The 18797-nt window shown below is 48.6% G+C and overlaps 1 protein-coding gene across 1 annotated transcript in view; it reads right to left on the bottom strand.

The window, feature by feature from the left end:
• Positions 1-18130, bottom strand: part of C3H1orf94 (chromosome 3 C1orf94 homolog) — a 43545-nt gene extending 25415 nt beyond the window's left edge. Inside the window, exon 1 of the mRNA XM_005678733.2 lies at positions 17632-18130. Within this exon, the coding sequence (XP_005678790.2) occupies positions 17632-17957 (326 nt within the window). The 5' untranslated portion in view covers positions 17958-18130. The remainder of the gene's footprint in view (positions 1-17631) is intronic.

The raw sequence follows: 18797 nt of genomic DNA, 5'->3' as shown, positions 1-18797 counted from the left end.
GTCTATGGGGTCACAAAGAGTCCAACACAGCTTAGCGACTAACACTTTTATTTCACTTCACTTTCCTGCTGTGTCCCTGGGAACACTTGGAATAAAGAGGCTGCCAATCCATGGTCCCAAGATATTGATCCCCCATATTCTTCATCATCACCCTCAAAGGGAACAGGGGAATCTCTAGTCACAGAAACCAGACATTAGAAGGACCAGTTTTTGCCTCTCTGTTCAAGCTGGCTTTAGAAAAGGCAGAGGAAACAGAGATCAAATTGCCAACATCCGCTGGATCGTGGAAAAAGCAAGAGAATTCCAGAAGAACATCCATTTCTGCTTTATTGACTATGCCAAAGCCTTTGACTGTGTGGATCACACTAAACTGTGGAAAATTCTGAAAGAGATGGGAATACCAGACCACCTGATCTGCCTCTTGAGAAATCTGTATGCAGGTCAGGAAGCAACAGTTAGAACTGGACATGGAACAACAGACTGGTTCCAAATAGGAAAAGGAGTACGTCAAGGTTGTATATTATCACCCTGCTTATTTAACTTCTATGCAGAGTACATCATGAGAAACGCTGGGTTGGAAGAAACACAAGCTGGAATCAAGATTGTCGGGAGAAATATCGATAACCTCAGATATGCAGATGACACCACCCTTATGGCAGAAAGTGAAGAGGAACTCAAAAGCCTCTTGATGAAAGTGAAAGAGGAGAGTGAAAAAGTTGGCTTAAAGCTCAACATTCAGAAAACGAAGATCATGGCCAGTCCCAACACTTCATGGGAAATAGATGGGGAAACAGTGGAAACAGTGGCAGACTTATCCAAAATCACTGCAGATGGAGATTGCAGCCATGAAATTAAAAGACGCTTACTCCTTGGAAGGAAAGTTATGACCAACCTAGATAGTATATTCAAAAGCAGAGACATTACTTTGCTGACTAAGGTCCATCTAGTCAAGGCTACGGTTTTTCCTGTGGTCATGTATGGATGTGAGAGTTGGACTGTGAAGAAGGCTGAGCGCCTAAGAATTGATTCTTTTGAACTGTGTTGTTGGAGAAGACTCTTGAGAGTCCCTTGGACTGCAAGGAGATCCAATCAGTCCATTCTGAAGGAGATCAACCCTGGGGTTTCTTTGGAAGGAATGATGCTAAAGCTGAAACTCCAGTAGTTTGGCCACCTCATGCGAAGAGTTGACTCATTGGAAAACACTCTGATGCTGGGAGGCATTGGGGGCAGGAGGAGAAGGAGACGACAGAGGATGAGATGGCTGGATGGCATCACGGACTCGATGGACGTGAGTCTGAGTGAACTCTGGGAGATGGTGATGAACAGGGAGGGCTGGCGTGCCAGGGGTCGCAAAGAGTCGGACACGACTGAGCGACTGACCTGAATTGAACTGTCCCCCTCCAAAACTTGCAAAGCAAGCTATATACAAATAGATCTTCTGAATTAGGAAGACATCACAATTATGTTAATTTTTAAAAGTCAGAATAATGGTATTGCGGTTATACTTAAACAATAAAAGCGTTATCTCTTAGAGATACATGCTAAAGTCTTTACAGATAACATTACATCTGGGGTTAGCTTTAAACTTAATCTAGCAGGGGGAGGGAAAAGATAGGGGTTGGGGAGTAGATAAAGCAAGACTGGCCTTATGTTGACCGGGTCTAAGGCTTAGTGAGAGGTACATGGGTCCACCAAGTACTATTAGCTCTATTTTTGTCTGTTTGGCTTCTCATTTTTTTTTTTTTCTGAAAATAAAAAAGTGCTATAATAGACAGACACACAAGTCTCGCCACGGTATCCTTCAAAGCACCAGCTCCAAGGAGAAGTCAAAGCAGCTTTTAAAAGACTCACGAGGCCTGAGGTCTCTGTACCAAATCCACCCTGCAGGTGGTCCCTCCTCAGCACCTGAGAGGACACTCCTACCCCTCCCACACCCCAGAGCCAGGTTGATGGAGAGGACCCAGAAGGAGCTGAGTGTAAACTCCTCCTCATATTCCTCGGCCATTCTTTTCTGGAACATCATGGGGATCAATGGGCCTCTTAAGCAGCTTGCATTCCCAGAAGAGTCTGTGCCAAGAACAGAGGGGCTCACCTGGGCTTCAGGTCCCCTGCATCCCTCTGAAAGACTGGTCCAGGGCACCCAACCCTCCCTGGGACAGTCTCTACAAACTCCTATTTCCTTTGCATCTGCCATGAATCTGGAAGGCCAGACTGGAAGCCAGGCATCCACATATATGCTTCTGTTTAATCTTCTCCATGCCTCTGGGCAATTGACAAAATCATTCTCTCTTTACAGATGAGAAAAGTGAACTGCTAAGAGGCTAAGGACTCTGTCACCAAGGAAGTGAAGAGGCTATTGTGGGGATGCTCCTGGGTCCAGCTGACTTTCTGACCTCTTCCTGCCCCACCCCAGCTTCCTTTTCAGGGAAAGTTCTCCAGCGAGGTCTCCCTGCTCCAAGGCTGGGCTTCGTTCCCCAGTCTGAATGTAATCAAGGATATTGCTGGGCTCATCCCATCACTCCAGCCTGTGGAGGATCATCATGGTGAGTCCTGAGCCTGTCATCCGTGGCCTTAGCTGTCCCTGACAGCTCTGTGTCAGCTCTATGTCTGATGAGTCTGCCTTCTGGGTCCCCCGCCAATTTACGGATAGGAATGTTGAAGGTGAGAGAGTCCAGAGTCCAGAGCCTTAGGGACATTGCTGGAAACCCTCCCCACCCCCCCACCCCGAGCCTGACAGTAATCCTGGATCAACACTTTGGGGGAATAAATCAATCCAGTCACTATCACTCCATCTCCATTTCTCCTAGACAGCCTCTATCAAACACCTGCTGCAATCAAGATTCAGCACACAGGTACAAGTCCCTAAGCAAGGGTCTCCCCTTCCTGCCCTTTCCACCCCCAAGAAAACATGATTCATTTGTTCCTTAGAAAACTGCATGCCGGCCGAGGAAAGACATCCTCAGAACTTAGATCACACCATTCCCCCACTTAAATCCTTATGTGGGTTCTTACTGCACACAATAAAAATCCAGACCCCTTTCTGACCCCCAGGGCACCCCGCTAAGTGGCCCAGTTATGCCTTCCTGCTTTGAGATTCCTCTTCTTCCAGCCCCTCTGGTCTTAGAAATATTCCTTTGCATATCGAGTTCACTCTAACCCGGGGTCTTTGCACCTCCTGGATGCTAGTCCATCCCTGGACTAACTCTTACGAAGCACTCTCTGCTCCGTCAACCTGTTTATTTCCTTCCTAGTGTTCGTCACCCTCGCAAAGTAGATTTTTTTAATGTCTTTATTTCCGACAATAACACATCTTCCCTGAGGGCAGGAATTGTATCTTGTCCACCACGGAAGCCTCAAGACCTTGAGCTGTGCTGGGCACCACCTCCAAGCTAAATAGGTATTTACTGAATAAATAAATGAACTTGCTCATGAATTTATCTTTATCCTCGTCCATTTCTTGGAACTCTGGAAATCAAAAGCTGTGTTGCCAAAGACCACCCAGCTCCTTTTACTGGTTGCAGACTCCCTGGTTTTGATTCCATTTTTCTGGCCTTCCGTCTCATGTCCTTACTGCGGGCCTGGCACCCCTGTGAGCTGAAGGGATGACAATGACCAGCCTGTTTGACCTCGTCCTAAGAACTCCCAACCCCGGTAAGGCAGTCCCACCGCAGACCCCACAAAGATCCTGCCCACCTCTTAGAGCCCACCGTGGGGCTCCCAGAAAGAATTTTCCCTCTCCCACGACGGTGCTAGGTCCCACACCAAGCCTGCCTGCCTGCATCTATCTTTCTTCCTCTCTCTTTAAGTTTTGCCGAGGCTGGCATCTCTCAGGTGCTATTTGCTTTCTCCTTTGAGTGGGTAAAAACCATAAAATCTGCCACAGACTCTATCACAGTGAATCACTCAGGGTGGTTAACCCAGCTCCTGGGCGCTGACAGAGGAAGCCAGTCAGAATTGGTGCCTGGCCTCAATGGTGGCCACCACCTCCGCTCCGCCCGCCTCCAGAAATGATAGGTGTCTGATGGTGACTCTGTACGCGGGCGCGGCGTGACATTTCAGCATTTGCAGTGTACAGAGTCATATAAAAATAAAGGCTATTGACTGGCTGGCACCCCTTCCCAGAATAATGACTAAGCAAGCATGCTGTTAGCTCCCCGACAGCAGTTCTGTGTACATGATAACACAGAGCAAAGATGAAAACTGCTATTCATCTGAGCCAAACAACAGAAAAATGCAAGCAGAAAATTGTTAGTGCTGGAAGAGGACACCAAAACAAATATTTTCTTCCCACCATGGCATTTCAGATCGATGACAAAACATGGTACCCAGGCCTGGTGCCCGGGGAACATGGCTGACTGAAGATGGAAGCAAGTGAAGGGCTCAGGCTCCATCCAGAGACTGACCAGCCTCGTGGTGGCAGGTGAGACCGACTCCTCTGTGTGTCTGCGTGGGCAGAGCAGCAGAGTGGCTAAGAGCTCGCTGCCTGGAAGGAGGCAGGAGCTGAGTTCAAATTCCACGGCTGCATGGAGGCCAGACCTCCATCAAGCTGTCGAATATGTCTAAGCCTCTGGTTCCAGTTCACAAAATCGGAAGAGTGAGTATTTATGGAGGATGAACTAACCAGCAAGGCACAGCGCTAAACACGTTCCGTGAAAAACTCTTATCTGAATCCTCACAACAACTGCAATGGGGTGGTGTGAAGACCGGCTATAGCTTTGACCCTATGGTAGCGCCTGCTTGGTTGGTTCAACAAAGAAGCAGAGATGTGGCAAGCGCTTGGGCATTAGGGCTTAACCTCTGGTTTCTTGGGGGTTTTGGCGACCTCCCCATGAACAAGCCCAGGAGGATAACACATCCCGTGGAGGAAAACCCCAAGATCCTCAGCTGACTAGCCAGGCCTGGATGACCACAGACATGTGGGTAAGGATGAGCCACGTCCTGCCATGCATGCCCAGCCCCACCCAGAAGAACCAACTGGCAGAACCCAGCCTACTAGATTGCTCAGCTGGGGAGAGCTGAGTAGGAAGCTGTGGTTTAGAGCCACTAAAGTTTGAGGTAGCTTGTTACACAGTTGGCCCTCCACAGTCACAGGTTCCGCATCTGTGGCTTCAACCAACTACAGATGAAAAATACTTGAAAAAAAATTCCAGAAAATTCCAGAAAGCAAAACTTGAATTTGCTGCACACTGGCAACTACTTGCATAGCTTTTCTGTTGTACTTTACGATTACTTACACAGCATTTGCATTGTACTAGGTGTTGTGAGTGATCAAGAGGTGATCTAAAGTGCACGTGGAAGCACGGAAGGCGCACGTAGATTATGTGCAGATACAAGGCCGTTTTATACGAGGGGGAGGGGGAACGGCTGCTCATCAAAAGCCCACGGAGACACAATTATCCCAGTTCCTAAACGAAGAGGCCAAGGGCCCCACTCCCCGTCTGGCCCCCACCCTCACTTGACCAAGGCTCTCGGACACTCTGGGTCTTCTCGTCTGCCTGGGGAGCAAGGACCCATCTTCTTTTCTCCTGGAGCCTACATCACAGCACCAAAGGCAGCCTCTGTCCAGTGTGGACAAAGGCTCTGTCAAGAGCGACCTGTGTCCTCATCTCTCCTCTCCCCAGACCTAGGAGTCACCAATCTGCCCTGAGTCCCCCCTCCCACACACACACCACACCATGCACACACACACACACCAACCTATGCGTGTCCACACAGCATTACATATGTGCACACGCACGTTTCCCAAGCCATACGTGCAAACACACATGCCACCACCCCCTCCACACACATCTATGCCCACACCCACACACCACAGTCATACTTACATACATACTAACCCATACGTACACACACAAAGCATAACCATGTACACGCACCCACCCAGGCACACAGATATGCTACAACCACACCCAGCTGTGTGCACACAGACAACCATGCACACCACAGCCGTGCACACACACACATGCTACCACCATGCACACACACACACCACAGATGGACACATACCTACACAGGTAAACATAGCACAGACCTGTACACATACTTCACAACTGTGCACACACACCCATGTACACACGTAGACACACCCACGTGCATGTGCACACAACACGGCCATAGCTCATAGAAACCCAGGAGGAAGAAAGGGGGAAGGAGGGTGGGCTCCCCCCTTGCAAGCCGAGAGGACTGGGCCGATTTTTCCAGGTTGCGGGGTGAAGAGGGGAGTGGAGAGAAGCTACAGACTCCATTGCCACCCAGGGCCCATGCTCCTGAATCCCAAAGGTACCTGGGAACCCAGAGCTGCATCTCCGGGGCCCTCCCTAGTGAGGGGGCAGAGTGGGCCGCAGGCTTGCAGAAACTCTGACTCCCACCCCTCCTCCACTCTCCGGGCTGCCCGAGGATTAAGTGAGATGATGAATGTGAAAGCACTGGGTAAACTGTGACGGGCGCTATGCAAATGTTAGCGGCTCAGACCTCTAGACCTGCAGTGCGGGGAGCGGCCTGCTGACCCTTCACAGCCCAGGGTCCAGGCTGGCTGGGGGTAGGAGGTCACAGAAATCTTGGTCATCTGTCCCGAGGGGATGGTGACACCACCCGGGGTGAAGGGAGGTGGCACTGTGGAATCCCTCAGCTGCCCGAGCCTGGACTCCATGTTTATCTCATTTCTCAACAAAGGTCTTCACACAGGGTGGAGTGCCTTTTCTACCGTATCCCTGGCATCTGCTTAGAAGGCAAAAAGAGTCAATCTCCTTCCTTCAAGCTTTTCTTTGGAATACCTCTTTCTCAAAGCTGTGTCCCTTTGAAGCCTGAGGTTCCCTCAAAGTATCAGAGAACTTTCTACAGCTATGCACAGGAGTCCCCTGGGGTGCTTGTTTCAAATGCAGATTTCTGGGCACCTTTGTGGAAATGGCAGTTCAGTTGGTCCAGAATGGGACCCAGGCATCTGCATTCTGAGCCAGGATTCCCTCCTTCCACCCTCTGCCTCCAGGCCTCGGTTTGGATGCAGATGGATCATAGAAAGAACAAGAGAATTCCAGAAAAACATCTAGTTCTGCTTCATTGACTATGCTAAAGCCTTTGACTATGTGGATCACAACAAACTAGAAATTTCTTCAAGAGATGGGAATACCACACCGCCTTACCTGCCTCCTGTGAAACCTGTATGCAAGTCAAGAAGCAACAGTTAGAACCAGACATGGAATGACAGGCTGGTTCAGATTAGGAAAGGAGTACGTCAAGGCTGTATACTGCCACTCTGCTTATTTAACTTACATGCAGAGGACATCATGAGAAATGCCAAACTGGATGAAGCACAAGCTGGAATCAAGATTGCTGGAAGAAATATCAATAACCTCAGATGTGCAGATGACACCAGCCTTATGGCAGAAAGCAAAGAGGAACTAAAGAGCTGCTGGATAAATGTGAGAGGAGAGTGAAAAAGCTGGCTTAAAACTCAACATTAAAAAAACTAAGATCATGGCATCCAGTCCCATCAGTTCAGTGCAGTTCAGTTCAGTCACTCAGTCGTGTCCAACTCTTTGCGACCCCACGAACCACAGCACGCCAGGCCTCCCTGTCCATCACCAATTCCTGGAGTCCATCCAAACCCATGTCCACTGAGTCGGTGATGCCATTCAACCATCTCATCCTCTGTCGTCCCCTTCTCCTTCTGCCCTCAATCTTTCCCAGCATCAGGGTGTTTTCCAATGAGTCAATTCTTCCCATCAGGTGGCCAAAGTATTGGAGTTTCAGCTTCAACATCAGTCCTTCCAATGAACACCTAGGACTGATCTCCTTTAGGATGGACTGGTTGGATCTCCTTGCAGTCCAAGGGACGCTCAAGAGTCTTCTCCAACAACACAATTCAAAAGCATCAATTCTTCGGCACTCAGCTTTCTTTATAGTCCAACTCTCACATCCATACATGACCACTGGAAAAACCATAGCTTTGACTAGATGGACTTTTGTTGACAAAGTAATGTCTCTGCTTTTGAATATACTATCTAGATTGGTCATAACTTTCCTTCCAAGGAGTAAGCGTCTTTTAATTTCATGGTTGCAATCTCCATTTGCAGTGATTTTGGAGCCCAGAAAAATAAAGTCAGCCACTGTTTCCCTATCTATTTGCCATGAAGTGATGGTACTGGATGCCATGATCTTTGTTTTCTGAATGTTGAGCTTTAAGCCAACTTTTTCACTTTCCTCTTTCACTTTCATCAACAGTCCCATCACTATATGGCAAATAGATGGAGAAAAATGGAAACAGTGACAGACTTTATTCTCTTGGGCTCCAAAATCACTGCAAATGGTGACTGCAGCCACAGAATTGAAAGATGCTTGCTCCTTGGAAGAAAAGCTATGACCAACCTAGACAGCATATTAAATAGCAGAGACATTACTTTGCCAACAAAGGTCCACCTAATCAAAGTTATGGTTTTTCCAGGAGTCATGTATGAATGGGAGAGTTGGACGATAAAGAAAGCTGAGAGCCGAAGAATTGCTGTTTTTGAACTGTGGTGTTGGAGAAGACTCTTGCGAGTCCCTTGGACTGCAAGGAGATCCAACCAGTCCATCCTAAAGGAGATCAGTCCTGAATATTCATTGGAAGGACCCATGCTGAAGCTGAAACGCCAATACTTTGGCCACCTGATAGGAAGAATTGACTCATTGGAAAACACCCTGATGCTGGGAAAGATTGAGGGCAGGAGGAGAAGGGGATGACAGAGGATGAGATGGTTGGATGGCATCACTGACTCGATGGACATGAGTCTGAGCAAGCTCCGGAAGTTGGTGATGGACAGGGAGGACTCTGCACCCTCCCCGTTTCCCTCAGGGCAGGTGTGACAGTCTTAGAAAGCAGATTGGCTGGTATAAGTGAGACCTCCCACTCTGCCCTCAACCTGACCCGCCATGCCCTGGAGGTGAAAGAAGGGAGTAGAGAGGAAGAGACTAGCGGGCAGAAGTCAGGTCTTGGACAGGAAGGGTGAGGGTGTGTGGCGGGGTGGGGAATGACGGATTCAGTGAGCTGGGGAATGAGACAAGAAATACTGGGGAATAAATACAGCAATAAAGGAACTTCGGCTGGGAGCTACAGAGTGATTCTTATTGTTCAAATTATCTTTAAAACTTTTCATTTGAATCTGTTTAATAAGAGGAGGCTTACCCTAAGGAAGAGGTTTTTTTTTTAATGTGACTTGGGAGCTGAATTGGAAAGAACGTTGCAACAAAGATATTAAAAAGGGGATTAAACCAAACCACTGGTGGCCCATCTCTGCAGGCTCCCAGAACCTGCGACACGGCTCCTGAAACCATAAAATTAAATTAAAAAGGGGGACACGGGACGTGGGATGTTAATCATGATTCGTCTTGGCCTTCATCGTTCACGGCTCCCGGTACTAAGCAGACATGCAAGGGCTATTCTGAAGGGCCCCTGGTGCCAGGAATCAGCTCTGGCCTTGAAGCTTCACCAGGTTCCTATCCCTGTTCTGGTCCCTGCGAGCTGGATGACTCTGGGCAAGTTGCCTAACTTCTCTGAGCCCTGGCTTCCACACCTGTAAAACGGGAATAATATTAACCATCGAATAATATTAACCATCGACGGAGAAGGGTTGCTAAGACAATGAGATAAACAGAAAATGGAAACAACAGAGCTTGGCACGTATCAGTTGCTCACGAAAACGTCAGTTCCCTTCTTAGGCTTAAGGCAGAAGGAAGAAAAGAGCTCGAAATGTCTTGGCTTCCTGACATCCTGTCCCTACATCACTTAAAGTTTCCTCTGATGACTGTGACCTCTCACTTGGACCCTGGCCACCTCTGGGCCTCATTCTCCTTGCAGTGGCATTTTTATGGCTCATCCGTCATTCACTTACTCATTCATTCATACACATTGCATTGCCACCGAGTGCCAGGAACTCGGCTGGGCGCTGGGGAGACAATGATGAGTAAGACACAGCCCTTGCCCTTAAGGAGCCATGGTCAAGTGGGGGATGGGAGACTGTTGCCACCGGCAGAGTACAGTACTTGCCAGAGGGCCGCCTCGTCAGAAACCCTGCTCCAGAATGAGCCTGATGCATCTCACTGCAGCTCTGTGTCCTCCCCTCTGGCCATCAGTCAGCCCAAGAGCTGGTTTTAAACTGACTCTTCTGTCCCATCACCCTCATCTAAAGACCTCTGCCATTTGGTCCTCAGAGCTAAGGAAGCACTTGTCCGTCCTGCTTTCTCCTATGAGATGCTATGAGTTACAGAAACCAACTGTTATATTCCCACTTTTGGCTCCACCTGCCTAGAGTCTCAGACCAACATGCTGGCCTCCACTGAGCACTTTCCCTGGGCTTAGGTTTTCTGGTATATAAGTCTCCTCCTCCCACACTATTGTTGATTATTTAACCCCTGTCACTTTATCCTTGATACTCATGATAGCAGAGTGACAACGAAGATGGTGAATTTGGAATCACTATTTTCTGCCAGGTGCTGTGCAAACTTTGCATACATTCTTTCATTAACCTTCACAACAGTCCTTTAGGTGGTCACTATGACTTTTTCCACCTTTCAGATGAGGAAAATGGGGCATAGAAATTGTGAGCAACTTGGCAACAGCTGGGAAGTATACTGGGATTCTAAATCCACCTGTCTCCTCATTTTATTGTTATCTGAGCCACCTTTAAACTCTTAGGAAAGAGAGGGGATATAATCGCTTATTTAAATTTTTTTAAAAAGGAACATAGAAGAGGGAGAAAGGAAAAATGTTAAATGGGGTCAGAAGTGAGAATTTTAGAGGATGATATGCTAATTCCAGGTCTTTAAGGATGGGTAAGATTTCAGTAGACATAGGGAAGAAAGGCATTCCTGGTAGAGGAATAATTTGAGTGACGGCAGGGGAGTTGTATGCCTGCTCATGGCACATCCTGGTTTACAGGGAGTTTGGAGAAGAGCACTCAGGGCTACACCTAGAGAAGTAGGCAGGGCCAACTAGAGAGACACTTCAAGACCAGGTCAGGCAGTTCAGAAGACGAGGAGGAATACATGGGGATGCCTGAGTAGTGCTGTTAATGTGTTCCAGGAAGATGAAGTTGGCAAAGGGTGAAGGACATCCAAGAGGGAAAGGAACCAGGAACAGTAAGACAAGATGGTCTGAAAATGGGGGAAGAGAAGCCTGCAGGGAGGCAAGGAATCAAAAACCATCACGAAGGCGACCAACAGTTGCGTAAGGAGGTTGGAGGAGGGAAGGGCTGAGGCCCTTAAACCTCTGTCGGCAGCACCGGATGTGCACTAATTCACCTGACAACCAGGCTGGAGGATGCATCGGTGTCAGTGGGATGGGGATCACAGCAGTGGCTGAGACAAAGCCCTGGGAAGCTTAAGGGAGGGGACACTCAAGTGTCCATGAGAAAAGGATTCCAACTTTGGGAGCGGGGGTTCTCTCACCTTCCAAAATGTCAAGGGATGTGAGGATGTGTTTCAGGCCAAATGGTGTATGGCAGCTTCCTCAGATTTTCAAAGAGGACTTTGACCTCTTCAAGGGAAGAGGATGGTACCCAGGAGCAGAACTGGCTTTAGGGCAACGGTCTGAGTTCTCATGTGCAAGTCTCCTCATCACTCCCATCACTAGTTTTCAAGCTTTTTTTTTTTTTTTAAGAAAATTAATAAATAAAAGTGGGGATATATTCCAAACAACTGTTACAGAAAAGTAAGATTCATCCCATTTTTTCCTGAGCTGGGTCTTGAGAAGAAAGTGTCCAGAAAGAGTCCTGTAAATGCAGGGAAAGATGGGGAGTTCCCTCGGGGTGATGGGAAATTGTGTGGGAATGGGAGTGGAAAGGTGGGTGTCTTACTGTTTAAATAACAGAAGCAACAAGCCACGGGGTCTCCCGATGGTTCAGCGGTAAAGAATCTGTCTGCAATGTAGGAGACACAGGAAACGTGCGTTCGATCTCTGAGTTGAGAAGATTCCCCAGGAGGAGGAAATGGCAAGCCTCTCCAGTATTCTTGCTGGGAAAATCCCACGAACAGAGGAGCCTGGCAGGCTACAGTCCATAGGGAGGCAAACAGTAGGACATGACTGAGCTGCTGAGCATGCAGGCAGCGACAAAGGACTGGTTTATTGAGAGAGCAGCTCAAAGGAGGCAGTGCCTTGGGTTCCAAGTCCCAGCGGCTCTCCCACCTGGAGGTCTGGCCGATGGGTGCAAACAGTGAAGATTTACTAGAGCAAGTGCAAAACAGCCCTATTTCTTCTTGCAACAGATACCTCTGAAGTCTGCCAACCAGGAAATCATTTGTCTTTTAGATGCTTAAATGGATTTCCTTTCTTTCTGTAGACTTATCCTTCCAGCTCATCTCCCCCAGCCTCCTCCAGGAAGCCTTCCCCGAACCCCAAGTCTGGGTCACCCATGGAATTGGCACTTCACCAGAACCTTTAACCTATTATGTTGTGATCTGCCTTTCTCAAGACACTGAAGATCCCTATGGGAGTTCGTAGATTCTCCCCATCTTTTTCGCCATTGTATTTCTTTCCCACTTTTGTCAGGCAAGCAGTAAATGAAGTGAAAGTCACTCAGTCGTGTCCGACTCTTTGCGACCCCAGGGACTATACAGTCCATGGAGTTCTCCAGGCCAGAATACTGGAGTATTCCAGCAGCCTTTCCTTTCTCCAGGGGATCTCCCCAACCCAGGAATCGAACCCAGGTCTCCTGCATTGCAGGTGGATTCTTTACCAGCTGAGCCACCAGGGAAGCAGTAGACGCACAAGTATCTGTTGAATGTCCTTGCTGCCACGGGGACCTGTGTCCATCCCACCCCCTGGACTGGCAGCTCTCAGAGAGATGGCCTTCTGTCCTAGTCATCTGTGTATCCCAGGGACCCAGCACAGGGCCTGGCACCCAGAAGGCGACTACGAGTGTTTGTTGACTGACTCCATAAATGAAGGCATGAGCAAACGCCATTTCACGGGCCAGCCAATGGAGTCAACAGCAAACCCCAGACCCCCATCCCGAGACTGTGCAGTGTTAGTAACAGGGAAACTGAATGAATAGGGAATCCTAGAATATGAGTCAGTAAGTGACTTGCCACAATTCTTTCGGCCCAAATTTAAAACTAATTAAAAGATGACTGAATGAGATTCTGGAGTTAAACTGACATTAGACAGAGCTACACATTTCTCCCTCACAGCCCATTTCTCTCCATTTCTTCCTCAATAAATTGTCCAACCAGTGCTCAAGCCAAAAACCTCAATTCAGCCTTGATGTCTCTGTCTGTGTGCAGGCTCCTTTGGTCCCCCTTGAAATATGTGCCAAATCCCCCTCTGTCCACTGAAACTGCCCTCACTCTGGACCAGTCGCCATCACCACTGTGTTCCCTGGGCTACTGAACGTCTTTCCAGAGGCCTCCCAGCTTGCTCTCTCACCCGCCCCATTTCCACACAGCAGCTAGTGGCATCCTTAAAAACCAGTCCATGCTATCATGTTACACCCACTTCCTAAAATCCTCCAAAGGTGTCCCATAACTCATATCATGAAGAATCGAATCTGAACTCCCCACTAGGTCCTCCAGGCCCCTGAGACCTTGCCCGCCTGTCTCTGATATCACCTCGAGCCACATTGCATCACTCACCACACCCCAGCCCTGTTGTCCCTCTCCAAGCCCACTCACACCTCAGAGTCTGCGGTTTCTTTCCTTTCTACCTGGACATCCTTCCTTAGATTTTCACCTGGCTGACTCCTTCTTGGCACCCAGGTCTTGGCTCAAAGGACTACCTCTCCTCAGAGAGTTCTTCCCTGACCACTCCATCTAAAGAAAGTCCCCTTAGTACTTTAGTCAGTTTTGTTTCCATAAGCTCATTCCTCCCTAGCTGAAATTATTGGTTTAACTTTAATGTGCTTACGATTGGTTTCTTCCAACTAGAACACCAGTCCTTTTTCCATCCTAAAGTTATATTCTTTTATTTACTTGCTTTGTGTTTCTCTCCCTTACTTGAACGCAAGCTCTAGGAAAGGAGGGCCTTGTCTGGTTTACAGTTCTATTTCACTAGCTCTCAGCACAGTGCCAGGCACACAGTAGATGGCTTAATAAGTATGTGTTGAATGAAGAATTGGATGAGTGAACTCGAAGTGTGTTCATAGGCTGAAGTCAGCTTGGGGAGAAAAATGAATGTGGTGTTAATTGCCATGAACAGGAATATAGGCTATAGAAGAGGAGAACCCAGTCTGCTCAGACTGGATCATACCTGGATTGTCGTACTTGGTTCTGGTTGCTGCACTGCCCTAAGAACCAGCAGCGTGGGCAGGAAACTGACCAAACATGAAGGGAAGCTCAGGAAAACAAAGACACTCAGCTTACAAAGACAAGAAATCCTAGGGAAGATGTTGTTACCATCTTTCAAGAACTAAAAGGGCTACTGAGAGGAAGGGGGGATAGGTTCGGTTTGGAGCCCTAAGGGCAGAATCTAGGTCAATGGGTTTGATAGAGACAGATTTCAGCACTAAAAGAAGATGATTTTTTGATAGAGATCATATCGAGGGAAGGAGCTACCTTAGGAAGTAGTGAGCTTCTCATCTAAGAGAGTGGATAACCATCTAGCAAGGATGTCAAGGAAAGGATTCAAGCAACAGAAAACAGCCTCCAAGTTCTCTTTCAAACTTGAGATGTCTGGGTTTCCACGATAAATGGGGACCAAAAAAAAAAAAAAAAATTCTGGCTAATAAGAGTTCTAGAACTTACTTGTCTAGCTGCCTTGATAGCAATTAACATTACCAAAACCCAAACTGGGTTTACAAATGAAACACTAGACAGATTAGCTGAGAGGGTGAGAGGTTATCTTGTGGGCCTGAAGCCATCTGACAAATATGCTGGACAGCTCCCTGGATATGAACTCTGTTAGCTATGTTTGCTCACCCAGAACATGAGACTGCCAAGTATTTTGACTTTCCAAAAAGATGTCTCAGTTCCTGGAGCCAACACCAGCGCATAGTGGGTAAGATGGTCCTAGGCTTGTTTTCTGAAACTCCACCACTTCCTAACTGTAGGACCTCAGGCCTACAGAAGAAGAAATGAAGCCCTCCAAACCAGTTATTTAATCTGTAAAAAGGATTTGATTGAAAAATAGGGGAGGAAGAATTGAAACAAGAATGGACCAAAGTTAATAATTAATGAAGTTGATTGACAGACATTCACTACACCATTCTCTTTTACATGTTTGAACATTTGCATAACAAAAAGTTCAAAAGAAGGGGAGTTTAAAAATAGTCCCCAGTTCATGTAATAATTGTAGGGCTTAAAGAAATCACCATCATCATTATAAGGAATTTTTACAAATCCTAGTTATTACTGGGAATGTTTAAATATCCCATTTAATCATCCCAACAACCCCATGAAATGCATAGTAATCATCTCCATTTGGCAGATGAGGAAACTGAAGCTCACATAAATTAAACGAATCCCGCAGCTGGCACAGGGCTGAAATGAGATCTGAAACCAGAGCTATCGGACTCCACCATCGCAGCTGCCTTTATTTCAAGAATAGCTCATTGTGTTCTACTTGGTTGAGATCTGCGCAATTATGATATCGTTTATTCAGCTACGGCAATGGTTTCCCAGCTCTTTTCTTATGGCAGAATCTTCTATTTCAGTGCAGCCTTTACTTTACTTTTTTTAATGATTTTTTTTTTAATTGGAGGCTAACTACTTTACAATATTGTAGTGGTTTTGGCGTACACTGACATGAATCAGCCATGGGTGTACATGTGTTCCCCATCCTGCAGCCCCATCCCATCCCTCTGGGTCATCCCAGTGCAGCCCTGAGCACCCTCTCTCATGCATCGGACCTGGACTGGCGACTTTACTTCTGAACTCCAGTGAGCAAAAGCCATAAAAGCTGAACAGTTCTGGCTGAGGTGGGGATTGGGACCCAGAAATCAGGCCACTCAACTTGAAGGTGGCCTCCGAAGTACTCTAGCATTTATCAGCATCATGTGAAAACCCCAGATCACAAAAAACAAAACAAAACAAAACAAAACAAAAAACAACCCACACCTCCAAGCCCTGAGAACTGCATTTAGGGACAGCCTCACTGGGATAATGCAGCTGATTGTTTCCTGTCCCCATCACATTTGATCCTCATTATCAACTCGATGTGGACAGGGCAGGGCATATCAGCCTCCATTTGCGGATGAGAAAATCAAGGCCAAACGGACCGGCCAAAGGTTTGCCAGGTTCACTTTCCAGCCAAGTGCAGACTGGAAGTAGAGTCTGTTTCCACTAAGTCCGTGAGTCCTGGCAGAGAGGGTGCCAGCTACTGGAAACTGCCACTGACCCTTGGTTCACAAAGGGGACAATCAGCTCTTTGGCCATTGAGAGCTGAGCACAGCCCCACAGGCCCCCTGCCCAGTCCTTGTCCCAGAGCAGATGGCAGTGGGTCTCAGTGCCACCGGAGGGCCAGATAGCAGGAATCTGGCTGTAGACAGGCCATTCCCATCCCAGCCATGTCCTGCTGAGCAGGGGCAGAGAGGCAGCAATAGCCAAAGTGCCTTCTTCCCTTATGTGTAGTAACTGAATGAGCCCCAAAAGGACCAGACTTCAGGGAGTGTGAACTGGGAAGCAGTTACACTTTGCCTTTCCTAGCTCTTGCGTAGAAATCCCTGAAACCAGAAACAGTTGATAATTGCCTGAAGGGTCCCCCCACTTCAGAGCATCTCTGAGCTGAGCTGGAGCATGTGTTGGAACAGGCAACACTTAGTTATCACCTAGTCTTTAATGATCACTTAATTATTAACACTTAATCCATCTGTAAAATGGGGACACGAATACCTGCCTTATTGGGACTCTGGGAGGATTAATTAATGTTTGCAGCCCTCTTTGAAGATGCAAAGCAGTGAACACGTGCTCAAAGGTGACATTAATAACTCAGATTTATTCGCTTTTCCTAACAAGGTCCTTTCTTCCTCTCTGCTCCTCCCTCTCCTTTCTAAAATATCCATCCCCAACAATATCTGCCCAAATTTGCCCTGGTGGAGAAACATTTAGCTCTGTGTTTCCCAGATACAGGATTTCCCATCCAGGAAACGGGCTATTTACAGCCATCTTCCCGCACTTTAATTTTCTATTATGTCCTCTGAATATGTCAATGCCTTCCCAGTAAATATTTTGATGTGCGCTCTTGCAGCGGCTTCTGTGGAGGCTGAATGGGACAGCTGCTCCCTGTATTAGGGAATTCCAGATGTGGTTTAAAACCACCAAATTCATCTGTGCCAATGCCTAGCTTTACAGGGCGGGAGGGGAGAAGCATATTCTAGTTGCCTCTGGGGAAAGCCACAGACATCTAATCTTCTCCCTGGCTAGGGTGGTTTTTCAAGGTCTTCGGATCTACCTTGGTATTGTCTATGCCTCTGCACAAGAAATGTCCTCGAAGTGGGCTGGTACAGGAACAGAAATATAGTTCTGTTCTGGCCCCTCACCCAGGTAACTTCAGGACCCCAATCATTTTGTTCCTGTAAAGACTGTCAAAGGGTCGTGGTGGGTGGGGGAAAACACACAGCCTTTAGGGTTTAGCCAGGCAGAACAACAGGTCAAAACACTCCCCCCGGACCCCGAAAGTCAGCCCTCATCTCCTCCCTCCTCCCTTGCGTGAAGTAAGGGCACACTCACTCTTCTTGGAAGCTGAGCCCGTCTCTCGGAGTGCCAGCCACGGGGGCAGAGAGCTGCTCCTTGGAGGTCCTGGGCTGCAGGGCCTCTGGCAGGCCCTGAACTCTCTTCCAGATTTCATGGCAAGTCTTGTCTAAGCTGTCCTGGGGTGTGTCCTGGTGGATCCAGATGTATCTGGGGAATGGGCCTAGGGCGGAGGGGCGCTTGGCCACCAGGGCCGAGGACGAAGCCAGCCCATTGCCACTGGCCATCCTCTTCCTCTCTTTCCAGAAGCCCCTTTGTCCACCCAGGGCTCGAAGACAGGGTGACCATCCACCACCACCCCTCATTCACCAGGAAGGGCAGTGAGGATGGGGAGGAAGGAGGTCAGTTCTGCCTGACCACTGGTCCAGAAAGGTGACTGCGTTCAGAGGCCCTTGGTTTGTGTTTGAAAGGTGAATGGACAGCTTTCTTGCGGGGAGGGGGAGCTTATTTTGATCTGTTTTTAGTTGCTCTTTCCTGACTTTTGCCCCCCTCCCCCTCTCCCGTAGAAGAAAATATTTAAAAGTCAACAAAAACCAGTAGCTTAGTAACCGTGGAATCCCCCTGAGCTCAGGAACCAGGCGCCTGGGCGGGCAGAATGACATCTGGGAACAGCTGGAGGGGGAGGGCTGGCTCTCCCCACAGTCCCTGGCCCTCACCCGTTGCCACGCGGCCCTAGGCTCAGTCCATCAGTGCCCGCTAAGCCTGGGGGTGCGGGGGTGAGGGCCTGGCATCGTGCGAGGCACCGGGGGCTGGGAGCCCGCCATCGGGTTCTCCCGAGAGGGTCTTCCCAGGCCCCCCGCCCGGCTGAGCCCCGCTTTGCTCGCCCCACCAGCCCCTCTGGTCTCCCTCTCCCTGCCGCTCAGCTGCCCGCCCGCAGGAACAGTCCCCCAGTGCCCAGCGCCCGCCCGCTGTCCCCAGCAGACACCAGCTACGACCCCCCTCCCCGCCTCGCCAGGCTTTGGGATTGTCGGGGAAGGGTCCCTAAGCCTTAAACGGGCGCTTTCTCCGCGGGGCGGCTGGGCCAAATTGCCTGCTTGTGGCTCCCTGCCTGTGGACGCTTCCCGTCCAGCGCTGGGATTCCTTGGTGGGTTTCAAACGCAACGGCCAGGTGCGCGGGACGCTCAGGGTTCGGTCGGTGCCCCAGG

Source organism: Capra hircus, chromosome 3 (assembly GCF_001704415.2).
Source record: "Capra hircus breed San Clemente chromosome 3, ASM170441v1, whole genome shotgun sequence".
NCBI classification, from domain to species: Eukaryota; Metazoa; Chordata; class Mammalia; order Artiodactyla; family Bovidae; genus Capra; species Capra hircus.
The sequence above is the reverse complement of the archived record's forward strand: the minus strand, read 5'-3'. Positions and strand labels throughout refer to the sequence as shown.